Source organism: Brachyistius frenatus, unplaced genomic scaffold (genome assembly GCF_029030835.1).
Source record: "Brachyistius frenatus isolate BFR_SWC_R1_liver_20210118 unplaced genomic scaffold, ASM2903083v1 Contig_12, whole genome shotgun sequence".
Taxonomy (NCBI): domain Eukaryota; kingdom Metazoa; phylum Chordata; class Actinopteri; family Embiotocidae; genus Brachyistius; species Brachyistius frenatus.
In genome coordinates, this window is record NW_027210611.1 from 1,225,025 (window position 1) to 1,240,959 (window position 15,935).

The 15,935-nt window shown below is 40.3% G+C and overlaps 1 protein-coding gene across 1 annotated transcript in view; it reads left to right on the top strand.

Moving 5' to 3' along the window:
* The first annotated feature begins 1,529 nt into the window (after window positions 1–1,529).
* The window catches only part of LOC138617249 (tensin-3-like), a 31,263-nt gene continuing 16,857 nt past the window's right edge, over window positions 1,530–15,935 (top strand). Inside the window, exons 1-12 of the mRNA XM_069692056.1 lie at window positions 1,530–1,968; window positions 8,592–8,759; window positions 8,995–9,045; window positions 9,287–9,409; window positions 9,854–9,918; window positions 10,991–11,074; window positions 12,003–12,115; window positions 12,570–12,630; window positions 12,826–12,901; window positions 12,993–13,122; window positions 13,379–13,444; window positions 14,201–14,302. Of these exons, the coding sequence (XP_069548157.1) occupies window positions 8,607–8,759; window positions 8,995–9,045; window positions 9,287–9,409; window positions 9,854–9,918; window positions 10,991–11,074; window positions 12,003–12,115; window positions 12,570–12,630; window positions 12,826–12,901; window positions 12,993–13,122; window positions 13,379–13,444; window positions 14,201–14,302 (1,024 nt within the window). The 5' untranslated portion in view covers window positions 1,530–1,968; window positions 8,592–8,606. The remainder of the gene's footprint in view (window positions 1,969–8,591; window positions 8,760–8,994; window positions 9,046–9,286; window positions 9,410–9,853; window positions 9,919–10,990; window positions 11,075–12,002; window positions 12,116–12,569; window positions 12,631–12,825; window positions 12,902–12,992; window positions 13,123–13,378; window positions 13,445–14,200; window positions 14,303–15,935) is intronic.

Genomic DNA, 15,935 nt, shown 5'->3' on the forward strand with positions numbered 1-15,935 from the left:
TTTACATCCAAGGAATTCTAGGAATGTCACTAATTGTCATTCTAAAGCTGTTAAATTACAGACCTGTTTGGCTACATGACACATTTTACAGTTTATAATTTCATATTAGCAGGAGTGTTGGGTTTGAAATTTAAGTAAAAGTAAGGGACATTTTAACCAGCATTGCATGAAATATTGAGATAGTGAGCAAACATGGTTATTACCTGACAAATGGTTACCCTTGTTTACCTTGAAAGCAGAGTTGATTATCTGATTAATTTTGATCGGTTGTCAGTTTTATGATAATCAATAATTTAAACCAAGTCCTTTTATGAGGTTGTAATTATTGGGTATTGCGGATAGCAATATCGTAGGATATTAATCCTACTGAAGGGATAATTTTACATTTTAAACATAAACATAAACGATAAATTTAAACATCACAGGTTGTGCCTTCGGGTTACATTAATACAACTGCCTTGACTTGACACTTGTATTACATTTTTGGTTGAGATTATATACTGTACTGCTGTAACCAAGAGGGATGGGGCAAGATTTGCTCAACTCATCTGAAAGAAATGATAACAAATAAGACCTGAGTGGACCAGGTCAGGTTTCAGCAGAAAAGTTAACAGTTAACTGAAAGGAATGAATTACCAGTAGAAATAGACAGCCAGAAGGAATCCTTAAATGATTATATCGATAAGGCATGGTGAAAAGTGAACAACCAGTTGAAATAGCTAAAAGTATGGATAAACATTTGGAATTGTCCACTAAACAACGAGTAAGTTAAAAGTAGAAGATGGATGGTTGGAAATAGTAAGCTAGAAGTTATGGATAAATGGTTTTTAACAGCAAACAATAATCTATAAGTGATAGGCTAAACTAAATATAGTCACTAAGACTAAATACAAAGCTGAAAGTAGTCCAAAATGGTTCAAATAATTAAAAGTTCTTTATAGAAAGGATATATATTTATGTATCGCTGAAAAAAAATGAAAGTAATGGACAGATGTCACTTTTGGTATCCACTTTTAATTCACTAAGGTATTAAATGAGTTCAAAAATGTGTTCAGATGAACACATTTGAATATGAGATTGATTCTTTTTTGAGTCATCTGGCAGGCCTGTGACGCCAAGCAGAGGAAAATGTTGCAAACTGCTATGCAAAACCCATAAATACTGTGTAAAACAATAATCAGCCAATTTAGACTACAAACATTTATTTAACCTTTCGGATTATAGGCCAACATTTTTCGAGACCTAAAGGTGATTAAATAACTTATAATTTTATATTTCACAGTATAATGAATTACAGCAAAGGGTTTATAATTATGTATTTCATTGTCCAGGGTCTTCTATGAAAAGTTGGGGGGGGGGAGTCCTGTGGAAGTGTGTGTGTGTGTGTGTGGGGGGGGGGGGGGGCGGCAGGAAGTCTCCGTGTGCGTGTGAGAACAAATGGAGGGAGACAGAGGGAGGAGGCCACAGAGAGGCGAAGTAGAGGGAAAGGGGAGGGAACAAGGCAGACAGCCTCAGCGGCGCAGTGGGAGGACTATCCCATGCCAGGACTTGTGGCGGCTGTAGCAGCAGCCTGGACTGGAGGAAGTGTACTGGGGGGGCTGAGCAGAAGCAGCAGGAGCCGCGGTTCAGGAACCGGAGCAAGGACTTCCATTTTTTTTTTTTAATTATTATTATTTTTTTTTAATCAGTCGACAGGCACAGTAAAGGGGCGAGGAGAGCACCGGGACAAAATAAGCTCATAGAAGCCTGAGAGCGCATTCCAGCAGAGGAAAATGAGCCTCTCATCAAACCGCGCTAAGCCTGTATGACGGGCTGAGGGCTCTTTCACTCAGGACTTCACCCCGCTCTCCCTCTCTCTCTCTCTCTCTCTCTCTCTCTCTCTCTCTCTCTCTCTTCCAGCAGCTTGGACTGACAAAGGGAATCAAAGAGGAAAAAGAAGAAGAAAGTATTTGCTTTCACTTTGAGGAGGTAAGGCACGGTGTCTGAACTTTTCCACGGTCAATCATTAGCAGAGAGGGTTTTAAAGTCGGGCTGGTCACTACTTAAAAGCAGGATTAGACCTCCACACTCTGGAGCACCTTTCAACCTTTTTTTTCCCCCCCTTCTCTTTAGCCCTTTGCTCAGTCACATTTCATTGAGTTTGCTCATTTATTCAAAGAGCAAAACAGGCCACTGCTCTTTGTATTTACTTTGGCTCAAACCAGGTGTGTGTGTGTGTGTGTGTGTGTGTGTGTGTGTGTGTGTGTTTGTGCTGCAGCTCTTTCAGTCTGACTCTGGAGACAGAGAAGGGGGTCATTCATACTGAGCAAAAACTGATCTTGTGGTGCCAGTTTTTTCCCCCCCTTCTTTTTAATGTGAAAGAGTATTATTGAAACTCCCCGAGGCTTGGTGTGACCTTTTGCAGTCTTTTTTTTTTTTTTGCTTTTAAATGTTTTCCTCAGTGAATTGTGTTTTACAGTGGCTATAATTTGGGGTTCCTTGCTGTTGTGAGCTATAGTATCCTGAAGACCTTTTATAATGTGAAACATATGGGACCATTCTTGTGGAAGGCTCGTACCCAGTGGAGCTCCAAAACCAATAGGCCTAACACTGTCCTTTGTAGGCTGTTTGGAGTCTTCTGTTGGTGGATAAGTGATGGAGACAAACAGATTGACAAAGTATGACTTTTTCTTTGAGCTACAGCTGCTGCACGGTATTTGCGGCCTTAGGGCGATGCTTTTCAGGCGGCCATTGTTGATGACATGTACAAGTGTCCTTACATCACAGCAGATACAGCCCTTCTTCACCTGAATATCACTCCTTTTCCTATCCCTCCTTGAAAATATGACCTGCATTTACACCCTCCTGCACACTAAACCGTGCAGGTTGTTCTGAATGTTTGCAGCCTGAACTCTTTCAAGATTAGCTTTAATTACAGACCCGGTGAGACAGGAGAAACAATTTTGAACTGGCAATTATAGCTTTTGTTCCTGGTTCTATTTTGAGGTCAAAATCGTATGAACAATATTCACCCCTTCAGGTGAAAATAAATGTGCTTCAGAAACACAAATTGTCTGTTTTTTTCTGACTGATAAGAGGAGGCTGATACAAAGGGCTGGCGGAGCGGCAGATGAATGGGGATCCTGATAGTATGGTTTGGACAGGTGGGTTGGCAGAGGGTTGTGTACTGTAAGCAGAACACTGTAGTCCCAGCATGGGACGGAGAGCACTCGGGCATTCCACTTTGTCACAGTGCTACCACAGCCATGGTTGACATGTGTAAGTCATTAAACAGAGAGGAGACCTGGAGAAGGAAGAAGAATGAAAGCAATAAAGGGGCAAGGACGGCAAGAAAGAGGGGAAAGAAAAAGGCAGAATGAGAGAGTGAGAGTGGGAACGTAATCCATTTTGGAACGCATTCCACTATGACCTCGGGATAGAAAATGGTAATTAGGGAGTAGTTTAGGAGCCTTAAGGGTGCACAGATTTGCTCAGAGCAAGGGCTGTCATTTTTATTTCCTTTTAAAATATCTCATGAAAATGCGAGACAAACACATGCTAGAGTTCCAGGGTTACAAAATAAACCGGCTAAAAATACCCGGCACCCACTTGTGTGGCTTTTTTCAATAGTTCTCATGGTTTGTTTATTTCAGTTCTTCAGCAGTGAATGGGTGTCAAAGCCACAGCATAAACATACAGAGCCCCTGACAGGAAAAGGCCAGAACAAACTGTGGCCTTGTCCTTCTCTGGGCCCTTAAACCAGCCTATCATGTCACTATTGACAAGCTATCCCGCAGTAAGAGGTACACTCTCGTGCCAAGTTTGAATACAAGGCGGTTTGGAACAGTTGAGCTGATGCTATCAAGATTATTAGATGGCTATTAGATGTGAACGCTAAATACCAATAGGGGGCTACAGCCAGGCGACAAGGGCACAAAACAAATCTGTTCTGCTTGTGCAACTTCTGTCATCTGATGGAGTGGCACACAAGAGTAGTTCTTTGTCCCGGACAAACGTATAATACTAATGGGAAAAATGTACCTAAATGTATTGAACGTGCTTAAAGTAAAAAAAACAAAAAACAACAACATTTAAATCCGGCAGCTGGCCTGCAGGCAACCAGACTTCCTGAAGCATTTATGGCACTTTAGGTGTGACTTAGGTTTGCAGACAAACAGCTTAGGAAACCATTAGTCTGTCCAGAGTCTCCCAAGGAGACGGTAGTGTGCTGTATGCATAGCTGCTTTTCCCATCAGGTACAAAACAGAGGCTGTCTCCACACGCTGGCCCCGGTTGAGCTTTATCACCCGTCTTTGACTGAAGGTCTGTAGCGGATCTAGATAGTTTTGAGATGCAACAAAAGGATGAATATCAGTGCACCCACTTTTTACTTCAGACACATAATTTCAGTTTAATTAACCTATAAAAATATTCAAGTTGTCTTGAAATGGAGACTGTTGCCCCAACATGTCAATCACAAACCAGAAGTTTCAACCAACAGAAGCAATTCAGTTTGATTTCAGAGTGTGAATGGGGGAAGGGACACCTTGATTGCTTTCATATGCGTGCAGGCGTAATGTTTGTGTATATTTTCGTTTTCTTCTCTCTCATCTTTTAGTGTTTTGTGACCTATCTAGTTACAAATGGATTAATTGATTAGGTAGCTACAGTAAGACCAAAGTTTCCAATATGACGACTTAAGTCTTGTATTCATCATACTATTCAATCTTTTTGGGGGCTTTGGGAGATTCAATAACACCAAATTCATTGGCTTTGGGATCTAAAGTAGTTTGGAATTTGTTAACACTTTTTTTTTTTTACATTGTACAGACTACACAGCAAATAATAATAATAAAAAAAGGTCCATTCCAAAGAAAAAGTAATTAAAGCTTAAAGTTTTCTTGTTCTGGCAGTGCTGATATCCTCATCTAATTACTGATCCTGTTTTTGAAACAATATAAGCAGTCTTCAACTAAAACTTTTTTTCTCCCCCAATTTGAACAAGGCTTGTTCTCTTTGCTGTATTTCTTCCTCCACTCGTTTGTACAAATATATACATATATAAAAACAATCCATGTGATGATGACCACAATGAAATCACTAATGGAAAATACAGTCAGGGCGGCTGTAGCAACCAGCCTAATCACACACAAACAAACCTTCATGGAAGTGGATTGGGTTGCTGTGGCTCTGTAGAGTCTTATTATTTGGGACAGATAAGTATGCAAAGTTTTTGCAAACTGTTGTCACCGCAGTAGACTCAAAAATGAAAACAAGTATGAGGTCACGGCTCACACGATTAGGCTGTGATTTAAACCCACTGGGTCTGACTAACAGACGCCTGGGGTTTCTCTCTGCAGTTTATGTCTTCTTCCACCATGCCTCTTCTTTTATCTTGTGGTTTACCTGCTTGTACAAAATGGAAGATTCCACACAGTGTGAGCCAGGTGAAGGGTGTGGCTCCTGAAATAGAAAAATGGTTCATTGGGGCACTTTAACACGCTTTAACACTCTTACCAGCATTTTTTTCATGCATAAGGAATGTTTGATTCATTTATTTTCAGCGTTGTTCAGGCTCATTGAAAGGAAGGCATTTGGAATAAGTCCCAAGTGATGGTCATGCATGTGTGAACGTGGCTGACAGCACCAGCGCAGCCTAGTCAAGCACTTACCTGCAGGGGTTGGAGCTGGGGGGAGCCAGACACACCCTAATCCCCCAACATCCTGACCCTAGCAAACCTGTTGCAGCTTGCTCCCCGTAGACCTCGCAACCTGTCTTCTCAAATCTCTCTGCCTGCCCTCCTCTCTGCCAGCCTTGCTCTCACAGTGCCATGGGTGGGCTCTGGATTTGAGTTACTTGGCACTGCTTATTCCGCTTTTGTGAGCTAATGCTGTGCCTCAAACCAGGAACAAAAACAGTCGGTGCAAATTAAAGACCAGTTATCTTTAGTGCGTGCTGGGGCAAGTTGCTCGTGTTGACATGAATGATGAGCGTTGAAATGATGTTGATTACTGCGGTGCTGCACATGAATGATTCACAAGGAATTAATAAGCATGAAGTTGATATCTCGAAGTTCAAAGTTGTATTTTATAATGTATGTGTAATGTAATACATTTTTCACTTTTATGCATCTTTATGGGTTTTATTTGAATTGTTTATGCACATGAGAGTGGTATCAGTTGTTTCCTCTAACTCTCAGCAAGAAAGGAATGAGCATATCTCCCAAAATGCCAAAACTATTCCTTTAAACAAAACTGTTGGGTAGTGATTGGTGTCATTCTTTTACTCTCCTGGGTCTCATTGAGAAAAAGTGTTGGTTAGCAACAGTACTTTGACACTTCCAAAATATCACTGTGCCCCTGCCCTGGACGTACACAGAGCCTAAGTACTGACCGATCTGTTCATTAATTTCCCATTAGTCAACAGTTTTACCTCCGAGTCACATGGGAAATAGACTAACCCTGCCATTTAGCTCCAATAATCCCTGAGGACCTCTTCCCCCTCCGCTTCCAGCACCTCCACCAACACACACTCAAAAAACAGCCTAGTTTCCCCGAGTGATGACCTCTTCACATGGCCTCTTTCATTCCGCTCTGAGGGTTGGTTTAAGCCATGGCTACACTGTCCCTGGTTTATGGCTCCCTCACTGTGCCCCTTCAAAGTAATGGGCTGTAGCCTGGAGTCATCTCAGAGTCAATTGACGAACACATTCTTGACTCCGGATCATCTCATCACAACAAACAATCTGGGTCATTTAAGAAGAATGATGATATCTTTGGCAGTTTTGTGTGTGTGTGTGTGTGTGTGTGTGTGTGTGTGTGTGTGTGTGTGTGTGTGTGTGTGTGTGTGTGTGTGTGTGTGTGTGTGTGTGTGTGTGTGTGTGTGTGTGTGTGTGTGTGAAATATGAAATATGTTACAGTTATTAGACTCTATTGATCAGGTAACTCTTACAAATGTTTTTTTTTAATTCAAGATTTGATTTGGTTTACTGACAGTATTCTAATATATATTACATGAGTTTGTCAACTATAAAACTAGAGCTAAATGATTAATCAATTAAATAATGTTTTGATCAATAAAAAAATTAAATGGGCACCATTTTGGTCATTGTTAAGTTATTTTTAAGAAAGAAATACAAAATCTTTGATGGTTCCAGCTTCTCAGATGAAAACAAATTGTCTTACCATGTTTCTAACTGGTTATACAGAAAATTATAAAACAGTTAATCCACAAAAATAACTAGCAGATTATTTAATAATAAAAATTACCAATCATGTTTGACAATAAGACATTTTAGAAAACAAGAAAACTAAAAACAGTGGCATTACCAGTCATCAAAGACAGCAGTTATATGTAAACATCAGTGAATTAAAAACATATTCAGATCTCCAAATTCTATGAGGGAATACTTTCTTAAATGTTTGAGGATTTTACTCGTCTTTAATTAACAGAAATGGCTTGCCAGGAGTCCTAACCCAACTTGGATTTCAATCTATAAAGACTTCACTACACTGACTCATGACTATAAACCTCTCCCATCTACTTTAAATATTTGTAGTCAGTGTTAGAGGTTACTTTGGTTTGTGCACTTTTGGCTAGTGCCGTCGCTCATGCTTATTTTCTTTTCAATTCATCTGCTGAACCTTTTTTTTTAATTTACAGATTGTTTATAAGAAAACACTGAATATGTTTACAATAACTATCTATATCCTAAAATATCAAATTTGTCCCTGTTTTTGTCGTCTAAAACCAAAGATTTATTTTACAATCATGTGAATGTGAAGACATGCATCAAATCTTGACTCTAAATAACCTGGGACTGGCACATTTTGGCAGTGTTGCCTTCTTTTAAAGTGTTGTCTGCTGTTATTTTTTTCTGTTTTTTTTTTTTTCTTTCTGTTAGTCCGGTAATTGTTGACTTGACTTATTGCTTCAGTCCTGCTGTTGGCAGCAGGCAGCAGCTCTTTCCTCTCCAGCTGACAGGCTGTGCAGGGTGGCAGGGCGGCCATACACAGATGACTAGATAAGAGAGTAAGGGATGTGACTGTGGGGTGTGGTGGGGTGGGGTGGCAGGGGGAGACAGGCTCTCTCCAGACCGCTACAGCAGGAAGTTCATGGCCATGAGGTCACAGGGACACACCATCACTCAGGGATTTACAACAACTGGTTTCAGCCGGAATTCTTGTAAAGTTTTTTTTTTTTCTTTTGTCACTGTTGCTGTGACTGACTGACCGTGGTCGATTGTTGGTGTCCTATCTTTTGATACTACTGTCCTGTAACTCTCTTTCTAATCCAGATAAGTAGCAATTATCTGTCCTATGGTAAAACGTTTATACATGCACTGATACACTTGTTTTGTTTCAACTGATGCAATATTTGTGCGACACACTGTTGACCGTTGCTGCGTAAACAAGATGTCCTCTGTCATATAATCTGGAATTGTAGTCATTCTCTGAAGATATCATTTGAAACATGGACACAGTGACTCATTCTGAGGACTTTGACCATCAAATATTGACTTGAGTAAAGTCTCCTGGTTAAAATGGGAATGGTGTTAAAGAATTGAAGGGCCTTAACCTCCTGTGTTTCTGCTTTGATATTTTTTGAACAGGAAATCCAAAGATTCATGATGGAGGAGGGATATGAACTCGACCTCACGTATATCACTGAGCGTATCATAGCTGTGTCCTTCCCCCGGGGCTGCACAGAGGAGATCTACTCACACAACCTGAAGGACGTCACGCGAATGCTCAAGTCCAAACATGCAGATAATTACCTGGTCAGTGCTCATCCATGTGCTGCTCGCTGTCTCACCTTAAAATGTGCCGTAGCCAAGTGTCAAAGTACAAACAGTATCGATGTCAGGGCTGAGGGGCTTTCATGTGATACCAACATTAAAGTATTGATCTCAGGGCGCATATATTGTCTTTTACTCATGCTAAAACTCAGCGTTAAAGCAGAATGCAGTATTCTTAGAGACAACATTTTAAGGCATTTGTTCTTGTTTTCTTTAGATTATCAATCTGTCAGAGAAAAGACATGATCTCTCAAAAATGAACCCCAAGGTAAGTTTACCCCAAGGCATCTGTTTGGACAAAAAAAACAACAACAACAACAACAACAACAAAAAAAACCAGTGCATAGCAGCATTATTGAATATCTTTGTCCATCTTCTTTGATCAACTCTGTCCAGCCAGCTGCTGTAAACAATATATTATTGGTTGGTAAAGCCCTGGGGACAGAGGATAAGGTCTTCAGTTGTGAGAGATAGTGTATGTGTTCACACTACATAATGGTGTTTTTTAGACCCTGGATACAGGCTGGCCAGACCTGCATGCTCCACCTCTGGATAAGATCTGCACCATCTGTAAAGCCATGGAGAGCTGGCTCAACGCTGACCCTCTACATGTGGTCGTTATACACTGCAGGGTGAGCGTCTACAGGTTGTGTTGTATCAGCTCTATTTCAGATTAGAGTTTTTGAAGATCTTTAAAAAACAATGTGGTAATAAAGTATAATAAAAGTATTTATCTGTCAGATCAAATATTCATGACTAAATAAGCAACAACCAGTGTAAAAAAATGATTTTATGTATGACTTTTTAAAAAAAAAGAATTAACACTGATAAACGTCAAGCTAATCTGCTTCATACATTAGTGTTAGTGCTATTTAGTCAGATTTGATTGACAGGAGCTGAACAATCTATTAACTGTCATCAGAGTCAAACAAAATTAACAACACTGTTCTAACTGGCAGATGTTTAGAATCACATAGTAGAAAATACTCTTCGGGGGCCTTTTGGTGCCTTTAACAGTTTAAAAACACAAGTGCTGCATGTGAATCATTTCCTGTCATCTCTTGTTTGTTTTTTAGGGTGGCAAGGGTCGAATTGGTGTCGTCATTTCATCCTTTGTGCATTTCACTGATGTATCAGCCAGGTAACCACTGCCATGCATCACAACTCTCATGTTCTGTTACTATAAATGTTGTTTTTCTGCTCTGAAATGAGGATCTATCACAACATGAATGCACCCACTCACTCTTGGCAGTGAGCAACATCAGCAACAAACCACAGAAATTCACAAAGACCATGAGCAATGTCATTGCTTAACCACAGCTGATTTATTTACCTCTTTAATTTAGGGTTAAGGTGATTCAGAACATGAGTCAAAGCAAAATCATCTCTTTCAGATTTAAAGGAAAACCGCATGTTTTAAGTTATGAATCACCCTGTATTGAATTGCATGAATCAACTTAGAAACATGTTAGCTACTACGATGCCTTCTGGCAACAGTGTCGGTTTCAAAAAATGTATTCATCATGAAGAAAATCAATTCTAATTTTCTAACCATTGTCAGCCACACGGATTTGAAAGTACTGATGCTTAAAGGAGCCCTAAAGCCAAGAAATGCAGTGAACACTGAGACGGAAACAGCCTGATGTTATGCTGTTATGTAGATCCCTTCTGCACACAGCAGTCATATGTGCATGGTCACACATCAGCCTTTGATTAAGCCAATCTCTGCTTTCCTTAGTGTTTGTGACTGGCTGAGAAAGACCAGCTTAGTCGGGTGAATGTGAAAGACAGAGGGCAAAAAGAGGAGTAGAGGAAGAGATAGGAAAACAATAAGGCAGATTTACAATGGAATAGATTTGGGAGGGGGCAGAGAGAGATGGCCGATGAGAGAGCAACAGAGCTGTGGTGAAAAGGCTGTAGTGCCTGTTGGTTTTAGGTCTGCCTGAATAGCCAAGCTGTGCACACACTCTGGCCTCTCTCTGTCCTCCTCTCCCCCTCTGTGTTTACTTAAGGCTGGCATTCTCTTCCTCTCTGCTGGAATCCTCTGTCTCACTAGTTACTTTCCCTCTTTTTCCATTATAGTGTGTGTATGCATGTATGTGTATGTCTGCGCTGCTCCAACTAAAGTTTGGGAGAACACGAGTCAATTATAGAGCAGAGTGTAATCTCCTCCAGTCATAAGTACCGAAAGTGTTTAACTCTCTCCTTCAAAGTGCTGATCAGGCGTTGGACCGCTTTGCTATGAGGAAATACTACGATGATAAGGTCTCAGCTCTGATGACACCTTCGCAGAAACGGTAAGACCCAAAACATAAGCACGCCCTTCTGTTCTGTAACATACATCTAACCATGTGTTGTTTGACTGCTGCTTTGTTGACCCATATTTCCATCCAAACACTTTGATCCCCACCTGATTCAATACAAAACATAGGGTGTACCTGGTCCTGGTTGTCTGTTTTTAACTGAAGGCCAGTCTTTGTTCATAGTTTTATTGAGATTGGGATCCCATGGTGACCTGGTATAATCCTAACCCTGTGTAATGCTGTGATTCATCATCAGTCACACTGATGGCCCTAGGGCAGAACTGGTCAATGAGCTGTCTTGTCTGCGATAAACCTTCAACAATGACAATAATGACTGATCTTTAGAGGTGTTAGAAAACGGATTTTGTTTCCCTTTTGAAGTTTTTTTTTGTTTAGTACCTTCATATTTAGCCGAAAGACACGAGAGAGGGGTATTGATCCTCTCGAATAAGCTTGTTTTCCAAAATAACGATGACGAAGATGTCAGTGATGTCACAAAAGTTCCTAACTTTAGGCTTGGAAATTGCATATTTTTGAATATAAATATAAATAGTGTGGTGTTTGAAAGGCACAGACCAGGCAGGGAGGATCTAATGAAACAGTGTTATAAAGTTGCATTAAGGGAAGTGAAAAAGCCAGCTTTTTAGAGCTTGGCTGATTATTGCGATCAAAAGAAAAGACACCATGGCCTTGCATTGCATTGACCTTTCTTTTTGTATATGTCACAAAAAGTGTAATACTTAATTGTAAGAGTATCGCTTTCATACAAGCAGACCTTAAAGACTCTTACCTAAAATACAGTGGATGCCAACCTTGCCATGTCTCATACGCAGGCCCCTTGACATTCGCATGTTTTCAGTGGCGGTAATACTTACAATAGTCCTGTATAATGTTAACATTTACCTATATGCTGTCCTGTCAGGTACGTTTGGATCCTCAACAGTTTATTAAGTGGATCCATGAAGATCAATGCCTCTCCTTTGTTCCTGCACTGCATCATCCTTCATGGGATACCGAACTTCGACGCCACAAGAGGTTTAACTCATATTGTTTCCACCATACACAGCTGCAACTCCTAACAAAAAAATACAGCCACTGCCACCATGAAAAAAAGGGAGAACACAGACACAACCACATCACAGCTGGAGCAGAAACCAAAATGGAGTCTTATGTGAACTTTATGTCTTTCCAGCACACAAATGCATGCTCAGACAGATAGAAGTTGTATACATAAACTGAACCGAAGAGCTTCCCAGTTCCCAGTAACATGTTTGCATGCAAATGACTGTTTTCATTAATTTCACTGAAACAACAAAGGTTTTCGTCACATTATGACGCCCAAATCCCTCTCTCACAATAACAGCTTATCACGCCTGAGCTGTGAGAAAAACAGTCTGAAGCTACCCTTGAATGTTTACTCAACAGGCTTCTTGAGGTCATGTTATCAAAGCACCTGTAACAAATATTAATTTGAGACTTTATTTTGTAGTGTGTCGTCCGTACATCAAGGTCTACCAGGGAATGCAAGCAGTGTATTCATCTGGAGTCTAGTAAGTAGCTGACACATGTGGTAAAGTCATTGGATCATTATTGTTTACTTCAAAGAATGCTGGGATACTTTAAAGCAGTTTCTGTTTAAGTTAGCTTTATGTTCATTTTAATTCTGAGTTACTGCTTTCTGTAAATATTGGTAATTGCTTCCAAACTCTGGCTCACTCTGACTGACTTTTCTGTTTTCATTTAAGTCACATTGGTCCGGGCCACAGAGACCGTGTTTGCATCACACTGGAGCCTGCCCAGCTCCTGAAAGGGGACATCATGGTAGGAAAAAAAATACCAAGGTGCATTTTCAAGACAGCAACATCAGTACTAAATGTAGTGATGTGATATGATTTCTATTTTATTTTTGTAGATTAAATGCTATCACAAAAGTGACGTAACGGCAGAGCGTGAAGTGATTTTCCGGCTGCAGTTCCACACGGGAGCAGTGCAGGGTTACAACCTGATGTTTGAAAAAGAGGACATGGAGACTGCCAACAAAGGTAGACCTGAAAAAACTTTGAGAGCAGGTCTCAATGTGCCACTGCTAGTTAACAGGAGCTCATCCGCTCTCAACAGCATCTGCAAAGGCGCAGTCTGGACTTAATTTAGACTTGGCACTTTTAGACCACTAATCTTGTTTTCCCAAACATGTTACGTGTACATAGAGAGTCCGAATTGCAGACCAACAGCACCGTTCAACTTTCCATTTGTGAATGGCATACATTTATGGCATGCCTGCGTGTGCTCATATTTCAGATCCCAGATTTCCAGATTATGGCAAAGTGGAGCTGGTGTTCTCAGAGGCACCAGAGAAGATCCCAGGTAGATTCCTCACTTATTAAAAGATGCTACAGGGAGAGGTAGTTGAAAAAGCAGACACATGGCTCTCCATTTTTTTTTTTTTTTTTTTTTTTTTTTTCGTGCTGTCCTGTGATGTGGACATCCCCCTCTGCCCCCTGGTGAGAGGGGATGTGGAATGCTGCAGAGGGGGAAATGTAGTGTGAAGTGTGTGCTAACAGAGGTAAAGAAGCAGAGCATGTGCTGCCCCCGAGCTCCACAGGAGTGAAACTCTGTGGGGGGTGGGAGGGTGTCTGATATCCTAACATGCTGTAAATATTTTTCTATGTGTCTCTTAAACATATTTCTTAAAAAAAAAAAAATGCTCCTTTACATTCTAGGAGCCTGAAGATGACAATAATGGTCATGTGAAGAAAATGTTTGTCTCTTGCTGATGTAGCTGTTATTTCAGTCAATGGCATCAAGGCCACAGTAAAATCTATATTAAACTTATTTTGGTTTTATTTGTTGTAATTGTCCCATAAAATGCTGATAAACAAATAAATGACTAATCAAATAATTAAATATTTTGGAAAATATGCATATTAGCAGCCAGGTACCAGCAAGTTTAAAATAGCATAGCATTCCTGCAAGGCTTTTACACCTGAAAATACTAGTACAAAAAATATCAGGGACCTAATGAAACATTGAAATTTGTATTGTGTTGGGAATTATAAGATTTGTCAATAATAAATATTTGATAGATACAATATCTACAATAATGCTATTTTCTTTGTCAAGGTGCTGACAGGTGGCAAAATGGGGCAGATGTTATTGTGGACTACAACACGGCAGATCCTCTAACCCGCTGGGACTCGTACCAGAACATCTGTGATGGTGAAGGTACTGTTGCTACACTGCATAGCCGCTACATGAGTTACAATACTTTGTTCTAACAGTGCCAAGGTCTACCGACTGACTATCTGAGCAGAAATATTTCTGTCAGTCTTTTATGAATGAAAGCAGTGTTGTTGCAGTGGTGTTATTCAGACATTAAATGTAGCTTCTCACCTTTCTCGTCTTATTGCTTTTCCAGCTTTCCGTTTGTTGTCTCTGTATCACACAAACACACACACACACACACACACACACACACACACACACACACACACACACACACACACACACACACACACACACACACACACACACACACACACACACACACACACACACACACACACACACTTAATTTATCTCTCAGGGAATTAACACAGCTTGATATGTCCTGTGGTCCATGTTATTTAAGGATTGCAGTGTGATTACATTAACAGCCACACAATCACCACCAGCTTGGTTTACGTTGCAGTCATTGTCAATATAAGTTGACTGAGTGGATATTAAATCCCAGCAGGTAGGTCTTTGTAAAAAAAAATAAATAAAAAAAAAAAAAAAAAAAAGACTTATTATGGTGAGGAAAGGGAAGATAAAATATACATTTAGATTGTAGCAGGATGAGTATGGCTGGAGTGTTTCTTCTGGGTGAAAGACAGGGAGGAGTGTTGTTGTATGAAGGGAATGTTGGGTTCAGAGGAAGAGCAGTTAGTTCTCAAGAGATTTCTGTTTTGTTGTTTCTTGAAATGAGTAGGCATGCTTGAACCATCCCACATATACACACTGTCACTAGCGCCCACACACGCATATATGCAGTATATACTCGCAATCAGAACCACCCTGTCGGGGCATCCCGTCCTCGCTGTGGTTGTTGCTCTCCACTCAACCACAGAATTCACAACAACCTCCCAGAATAGAGCAACGTGGTGGTGGTATTAAAACATAGATCCACCCTTTTCCAGTATTCATTGAGTGTTTTTATAGGCGACATTCAGAATTTTATGCACACTTTTGGGAATGCAATTAAAGCACCACCACTTAAATTTAAGAATTCATCAAAGCAAAGCAAAGACATCAACAAAGGAGCATTTCTTTTTTCTATTGCCTTTATTCTGAAGCATTCATGTGGGATATTTACAGCCTTGTTTTCTCATGTAAACACTACATCTGAGAGGGAAGACTATGAGTTTTGTTGGAATTCTGCATCTACTTACCAGCAGACCTCTGGCAGGCCCAGTTTGCCTGTCAGTCAGAGTTTGGCCAGGAGGAGTAAGTCTAGAAAACGTTTGCCACTGTGATGCTAAGGTTGTGAAAAGAAAACCTCATTTACTTCAATGGCTGTTCTTCAATCGCCAGAGTGTGTGTTTATCCCCACATGTGAATTAGGTGTCGAATTCTAAAAGATTGTTTTTCAGAAAGGTTGTTTACTTAAGTTTATTGTCAAAATGGGTTGTTGTCATTGTATAGCCGTAAGTGGTATTAAGGTTATGTCTGAGATATAACTGTTTAGTCTCTCTAGAATCTTTTCACTAATTTCACTGACTTTTTATGGGTCAATTTACTCAAATTCCAAAAATCCTTGACCCACATACAGCCACGCAAATAGAGGAGTGTAGATTCATGTAATTTATGAGGTTCACAG